The sequence below is a fragment of the Oncorhynchus mykiss genome, chromosome 10, assembly GCF_013265735.2.
Source record: "Oncorhynchus mykiss isolate Arlee chromosome 10, USDA_OmykA_1.1, whole genome shotgun sequence".
Classification (NCBI taxonomy): Eukaryota; Metazoa; Chordata; class Actinopteri; order Salmoniformes; family Salmonidae; genus Oncorhynchus; species Oncorhynchus mykiss.
This window is the reverse complement of record NC_048574.1, coordinates 71476588-71484767: the sequence shown is the minus strand read 5'-3', so window position 1 is coordinate 71484767 and position 8180 is coordinate 71476588. Positions and strand designations below refer to the sequence as shown.

The following is an 8180-nucleotide window of genomic DNA, read 5'->3' as shown; positions in this document are numbered from 1 at the left end:
TTTAGTCCCTATTTAGTTTTGTATTCAGCGGAATTCATGTAGAAAAAGCCCATGTTTTCACTCCCGAACCTGCAGCCACTAGTTAGCTTGTCAGTTGACGATGGACGTTGGCGCCGTTCTGCCCTGGAGCAGCGCCACAGAGTTCTATGGAGCAGTGACCCCTTGTTGATCATGCCTGTGCTGACATTCCCTTCACCGTAAACATGCTACATTCTCAGAGTGAATCGTCTGTAACGTTGGAACCACATATGGTAGAGACATGGGGTTTGGACTATTGTTTTTCTGCCGGAATGAACATTGCAACCAGGATGTGTATGCTCCCAGCATGTTTCACTTTGACCCCCCCCCACCACTACCTAATAAGCATTGTGGTTGAGTTCCAGAGGAAAGTATGACACTGAAAACCAACAGAACAGTCACGTGATTAGGATCGCTCTCTAGCGAAGCTCTGCCATCTACTCTCAGTCTCTGCGTGCATTTGTGCTCCTCTGTGTTTCTACCAAGCAGATGACTTCAAAAGGATCTCTCTAGTTCACCTGTGTTGACCCTGCAGTGTAGGAGCCTTTCCTGTACATGTTGCTGACTCAACTCACTCCCTCACCACTCTCCACCTCTGGTTGTTTGTGTTACAGACGTGCCAAACTACGGCTGTACCTTGAGCAGCTGAAGGAGCTGGTTCCTTTGGGTCCGGACAGCACTAGACACACCACACTGAGCCTGCTGAAAAGGGCCAAGATGCACATCAAGGTACCACGACCACACAGAGCCACAACCACAACCAGAGCCACGCTGAATGTTAAATGCGTCCTTCTAGAATTGCCATATCAGGGACGTCAGTGTAGAAGTACAATTACTAGAATGAACATGATATGATGTCACCAAACTTGGTGTCTTTTGGAAGATCATTCTATGGTTTGTAATTCTACGGGCCACAGACATAATCTTATACTGTAATTCCAGAACAACGGAAACTGAAAGTTCTTGAACGTCAAATCACAAAACCACAGGCCTTTGAAAGGCTGTACTGTAATCATAATAAGTCATAATTATGCCACTGGGCCCAGTCGGACTCCAGAGGTGAATAAATTACTGCATCAGAGCTTTTCCTTTTCCTTTTAAAGGACCCCAGAGAGTTACCCACTAGCAGACAGACAGACAGACATACAGGAAGTAGGTCAGGAATGTCTCCCTGTCCTCAGGAAGTACCTCCTGATCCTACCTCAGAGGCTCAGTGCTCAGCTGCTGTTTCCTCAGAGTCTCCCTGCACCGCCAGGCTCTTACTCTCTCTCTCTACATCTTTCTTTTTAAGTCTCTTTCTCTCTCTGTCTCTCTCTCTCTCTCGCTCGCTCTCTCTCTCTCTCTCTACATCTTTATTTTTAAGTCTCTCTCTCTCTCTCTCTCTCTCTCTCCTAAAATAAGAAAACATACTCTAATCTTTCAATCAGAGCCGTTAAGCCCTAAAAAAATGGCAAGCGTGCAAAAAGTAGCATTCCCATCCCCTAGACCAGGGAAGAAAAAAAGCCCCCTTGCTTGTTACAAATGATAAGTCAACAAAGAGAAACTTCTAGAACATCGAGAAAAAAAATCTGGAGTCAGATGGGGATGATTTTCAGATATGAGGTCGAACGTTATAATTGGATTTGGGGTTGGCTTTGGGTCAGCCCCCTCTACAGTTCATTACTTGTTGCAGCTCATGTACACCAAGTGACAACCCACTGGGCAAAAACAGATTGAATCAACGTTGTTTCAATGTCCTTTCAACCAAAAAATGGTGATGACATTGAATCAGCGTGGGAAACTGACTGGATTTGAAAAAAGTAATCAACCTAAGAGAATTTAGTCTTTTTCACCCAACTTGTAACCTAAATGCAATGACATGGGGACACTTTTGTTGATTTCGCGTTAGTTGACCACTCAGCCAAATGTAAACCAAAACTAGATGTTGAAATGACGGAGGGAAGCTGAATACGGTCGGTAAACAGGACCGCAGAAGGACCGTTTACGAAGGGAAGTGGATACTCTTTTTGGAACCGCTACGAAACCGCAAGCGCTACAACATTGTTTACTTCCTGCATTAAAGCTACAATCTGAAGTGACAGCGGACTGAGTCTTAAAGAATAGAACTTCATCGGTGAATTTGGGAACGGTTACATTTCTCTAACCAGGTCCCTCAACGTTCTGTCAAACCAAGTGACAGGGCTGTACTTTAGTTGCCAAACGAATTCCAGTTTGTGGCTTTACCGTTGCGATGCAGGAGACTTCAGATGGTTACAGTCCAGTTCTACACAGCTGCTGCACGGACTGTGTGGGTGAGAGCGTGTGGTCGGTGGAAAAACCCTCTTTTAACTCTTCACATCCTGTTTACGATACATAGGCCTGTCCTCTGGTGTGCTGGTGCTATAATATCTACGGTTTTAGTTTGGCTTGTAGGAATCTCTAAAAGCACGGGATTACAGCGCTTGGTATCATTTTCTTGTTCTTCCCCTGTTTAAAAATCCCTTGGTTGGAATTGTGTCGCAATCTGGGTAGTGTGTGAGTAATATCTGCCGTTGGGTCAGCTGAAGTCATGTTGTTGCTATGGTTTCACTTCCTTATTATAAATCACTAATGTGAGAGCATGCACGTGTGTGCGTAATGCTCAACCTCCAAACAGCTGAGTTTAAGCAATCAGAATTCTCAAAATACACTGAAATACACTTAAAATTCTCAAAATACACTGACTAAAATACACTCCCGTGCATTTAACCCAGGTATTTGAAAACAGTATTTGAAATAAGTATTTGAAAATACTGTCAAATACAATTTGGTAGACAATTCGTTTTTTTTACAAATAACCATTCAAATACTCAAATAAAAGTACTTGTTTTGGGCTGTGTGTTTGAAAATACTGAAATACACAGAAAAAGTATTTTAAATACCAGATACTCAAATGCACATGTATTTGAACACGTCTGTCAAGTGTAAAATGTGTGTTTGCCCCAATGTCATTATGAATGTGTGTGTGTCCCAATGTCATTCTAAATGTGTGTGTGTGTGTGTGTGTGTGTGTGTGTGTGTGTGTGTGTGTGTCAAATTGTCATTCTAAATGTGTAGTGTGTGGAGGTGTGCCCCAATGTCATTCTAAATGTGTGGTGTGTGTGTGTGTATATATGTGTGCCCCAATGTCATTCTAACTGTGTGTGTGTGTGTGTTTCCCCTCTAGAAGCTGGAGGAGGCGGACAGAAAGGCTCTGAACACCAAAGAGCAGCTCCAGAGAGAGCACCGCTACCTCAAACGACGTCTGGAACAGCTGGTGATGCCTGGAGGCGTGGAACGTACCCGAACCGACAGCCTAGGCTCCACCATCTCCACCGACTCAGAGCAAGGTACGCTGGGACACCCGCATGACACACGACATACAAGGTACTCAGAGCAAGGTACGCTGGGACACCTGCATGACACACAACATACAAGGTACTCAGAGCAAGGTACGCTGGGACACCCGCATGACACACAAGATACAAGGTACTCAGAGCAAGGTACGCTGGGACATAAGCATGACACACACACACGCGACTCCCTGAAGCCTTTAGTAACCTATGAATGTGGTTTCCATTTATCTTTTGACCCCCCTTTGATTTAACAACTGATGTGGATCAATAGAACCAGATGTGGGGACTCTTTAGGTCAAGTCAATGACCGTAAATGAACTAATTAGTGGTCAAGGGGAGGGGAGCAAGAACTGGCAGCACTGCAGCTCTTAAGTAGAACACTCAGTATTTTCTAGCACAGAATTAAACTATTCCACAAGATATAGTATGTTACAAACAGCACCAAACATCACCAAACAGCACCAATCACCAAACAGCACCAAACAGTACCAAACAGCACCAAACAGTACCAAACAGCACCAAACATCACCAAACATCACCAAGCAGCACCAAGCAGCACCAAACAGCACCAAACATCACCAAGCAGCACCAAACATCACCAAACAGCACCAAGCAGCACCAAACATCACCAAACAGCACCAAACAGCACCAATCACCAAACAGCACCAAACAGCACCAAACATCACCAAGCAGCACCAAGCAGCACCAAACATCACCAAACATCACCAAGCAGCACCAAACATCACCAAACAGCACCAAACAGCACCAAACATCACCAAACAGTACCAAACAGAACCCCTATACACCACTGCATTACCTTAGCCAATGATCTACCAGTACCAGTGAGCCAGTTTGCTACAGCAGGAAAATGTGAATTATTATGTGGATTATAATTCATTTATATTTTTGTAGGGGTTTATAAATGTTTTGTAATGGGAAATCAGGTCTGAAATTACAAAGTGGAAATAACAAACTTTAGAAGCATTTTTAAATCTCAAATACACAACAAGTATTCTCCTGCAAAAGATAGTTCTCCTGCAACAGCGTGATCAAATTAAGATCTTACATCTGTACAGACACACAAATCCCTATACTGTGTATAGCCACTGATCCATACATAATGCAAACAGGTCACCGACCCCATCTGTATATAACCAAGCCAAGTTATACAGACCAAATTCTCTATATTGTTCGCAGCTTCGTTAAAGCCACTGACTCGGCTTGAGGGGCCCTGACCTCTTCACTTGATCTGATATAACCGTTCCTTAAAACAGCTGAGTAGTCCACTGAACCACTCCTTATCTAGCAGAAGCACTGATCCACATGTAATGAAGATCAATACTATCAACAGCTTCAGTGCAGGACTCTGCCTGACCTCAACCTCTACTACATAGAGTGGATACTGCCCTGAAGCCTCCAGGCCCTTGATACAACCTAGTTCCCTCTACCATGCTCTAGTCTATTGTGATGCCTCTCCTTCCCTGTCTGTTCTGGACACAGTGTTGACTTGATGGACTCCTATAGTGCTTTTGCCTACACCTCAATCTGTACAGAGCCTGAGAGAACTACAGGCCAGTGCATTACTCTGTACACACCTGCAAAAACACACACACACTCACACAGACACACACACCTGTAAACACACAACGCCCCTCTTGACCCCTGGTGAAGACCACACACTCCTGCTGAGCCCGGCCTGGTTTAGAGGTCAAGCTACTCTGCTGTCACTCACAGTATTACTAAACACAGAGGCTGTAGCTAGACTGGAGCCAGGCTGGAGCTAGACTGATGCTAGACTGGAACTAGACTGGAACTAGACTGGAGCCAGGCTGGAGCTAGACTGATGCTAGACTGGAACTAGACTGGAGCCAGGCTGGAGCTAGACTGGAGCTAGACTGGAGCTAGACTGATGCTAGACTGGAGCTAGACTGATGCTAGACTGGAGCTAGACTGGAACTAGGCTGGAGCTAGACTGATGCTAGACTGGAACTAGACTGGAGCCAGACTGAAGCTAGACTGATGCTAGACTGGAGCTAGACTGGAGCTAGACTGGAGCTAGACTGGAACTAGGCTGGAGCTAGACTGATGCTAGACTGGAACTAGACTGGAGCTAGACTGGAGCTAGACTGATGCTAGACTGGAACTAGACTGGAGCCAGGCAGGAGCTAGACTGATGCTAGACTGGAGCCAGGCTGGAGCTAGACTGAAACTAGACTGGAGCCGGGCTGGAGCTAGACTGATGCTAGACTGGAACTAGACTGGAGCCAGGCTGGAGCTAGACTGATGCTAGACTGGAACTAGACTGGAGCCGGGCTGGAACTAAGCTGGAACTAGGTTGGAGCTAGACTGGAACTAGGCTGGAGCCAGACTGATGCTAGACTGGAACTAAGCTGGAGCTAGGCTGGAGCTAGACTGGAGCTAGGCTGGAGCTAGACTGATGCTAGACTGGAACTAAGCTGGAGCTAGGCTGGAGCTAGACTGGAACTAGGCTGGAACCAGGCTGGAGCTAGGCTGGAACTAGGCTGGAGCTAGACTGGAACTAGGCTGGAACTAGACTGGAACTAGGCTGGAGCTAGACTGGAGCTAGACTGGAACTAGGCTGGAACTAGGCTGGAACTAGACTGGAACTAGGCTGGAACTAGGCTGGAGCTAGACTGGAACTAGGCTGGAGCTAGGCTGGAACTAGGCTGGAGCTAGACTGGAACTAGGCTGGAGCTAGGCTGGAACTAGGCTGGAGCTAGACTGGAACTAGGCTGGAGCTAGGCTGAGCTATAAGGGGCTGGTGCAGTTAAAGATGCCCTTTCTGCTCCTTCTGCTTATCCCAAATGAAATTCATTTAAGTTAATCCCTCAAAGTTTTTGTATGAAACTCTCAAAATGACCGTTTATTGGGCGATGACATGGATGGCTTCTCTCGAATCATATGACCACGTTCCAGACATTTTTTAAAATGGGAACCGAGGTGACCAAGCTCTATGGCTGCGTTTGCACATGCAGTCCAATTCTGATGTTTTCTCACTAGTTGGTCTTTTGACCAATCAGATCAGCTCTGAAAAATATATGATGTGAAAAAATCTGATGTGATTTGTCAACAAACCAATTAGTGGAAGAAATGTATACAGTATCTCTCCTACTTGGCTCCTGGAGGCCCCTGGGTAGGAGACGGGTGTTGTTGTTTACTGATCATGAGGGTGGTAAACACGTGGGGGATGTTTATCAGTAGGGGGAGGGATTACTGGAGGTAGTACAGAGACCTGCCTGTTATACAAAGTTAATGGCCGTCTAAATCCGGCCCTAATCCGCCCGGCGACACACAGAGAGGGCTCCTCAGTGTACGTGCCCAAAGTTCAACACGAACAAAATACAACAACGCTGTTTTGTACCCCTCTCTCTCTCTCTCTCTCTCACACACTCACACACACACACACACACACACACACCATCTCCCTCTCTCTCCCTCCCTCTCCCTTTCCATCTCTCTCTCTTTGTTTTTGTTTCTATCTCTCTGAAAGTCCTGTTGTAGTTATTGATTTGATTCCATGAAATGTGGAGAATAACAGTTTGTCTGTCCCCCTCTCTCTCTATGCAGAGGTGGACATTGAAGGAATGGAGTCCCCCCTGGGCGAGGGTGAGCTTGGCGAGGGCGAGGGGGACAGCGTGGACGAGAGCATCAGTGACGACGGCCTCCTGGACGGCGAGGAGGAGGAGGACTACAACCTGCAGAGCAGCTCCAGCGACGCCAGCTACACACAGCATTCCTCACACAGACTGCAGCCGCACCACTGCTAGGGGCCACCAGGGGGCCCCTGAGGGCCACACCTCCAATCAGCCCTCTATGACCCCAGCCCCGCGTACCCTCCTATTCCCTTCCTACCCCCCCTAACATTGCCCCAGCACGCACCCCCTCCAGCCCACGCCACGTGGTCATCAGCCACCCCCCCAGCAAACAGCGGCTGTGGTCTCCCCCTCCCCAATGTCCCCATTGGCGCTTATTCCCTGGAACCAGGAAGTAGACTGTAGACGTTCCTGTCGTGGCTGACTTCCTGACTTTTTCCTGTCCTAACCCCTACACCACACCCTACCTCACCCCTATCCTATCACCCCTTATCCCGCTTATCTTGCCTAACCTGACCCCCAGACCTCCCTCACCTCTACCTGTTGTGGCTGCAGGCTCGGATATAGCAGAGCAGTTTGTGGTTTTGTTGGGGACCTCTGTGGTGTGGTGGCAGACAGCTTTGACTTGTCAATGGGAACTCAGCGTGTGTGTTTAACTCTGTGTGTGTGTGTGTTTAACTCTGTGTGTGTGTGTGTGTGTGTGTGTGTGTGTGTGTGTGTGTGTGTGTGTGTGCGTGCGTGCGGTATAGGATAGAGCATTAGCTGGGGACAAACTTCAACTCTGTCATTTGAATGAGGCACAATTTCTGATGGAGAAAAAAAGAACATTCTATTGGAGTGTTCTATTGGAGTGTTCTATTGGAATGTTCTATTGGAATGTTCTATTGGAATGTTCTATTGGAGTGTTCTATTGGAATGTTCTATTTGAACATATCTCTTGTTAATCTGCAAACCCCAATCAATGTTACCAAATGTACTGGACATTAGGGTCAATATTTCTAAGGGCAGCACATTGATATCTCTCCCTCTGGCTGAGTTCCTTAACCACTACTCCACACTACTGAACACGACACTAGAAGTGGGTCTGAAATGGCACCCTATTCCCTATATGGTGCAAGTGTCTGAAATGGCACCCTATTCCCTAAATATTCACACACGGTGCATCCTCAGAATCGAAAACCATACTTTACTTTTC

At 46.7% G+C, this 8180-nt stretch overlaps 1 protein-coding gene across 1 annotated transcript in view; it reads left to right on the top strand.

Moving 5' to 3' along the window:
* The window catches only part of LOC110515428 (max dimerization protein 4), a 39218-nt gene extending 31599 nt beyond the window's left edge, over positions 1-7619 (top strand). The window contains exons 4-6 of the mRNA XM_036933856.1: positions 633-747; positions 3203-3365; positions 6960-7619. Of these exons, the coding sequence (XP_036789751.1) occupies positions 633-747; positions 3203-3365; positions 6960-7159 (478 nt within the window). The 3' untranslated portion in view covers positions 7160-7619. The remainder of the gene's footprint in view (positions 1-632; positions 748-3202; positions 3366-6959) is intronic.
* The last annotated feature ends 561 nt before the right edge of the window (positions 7620-8180 follow it).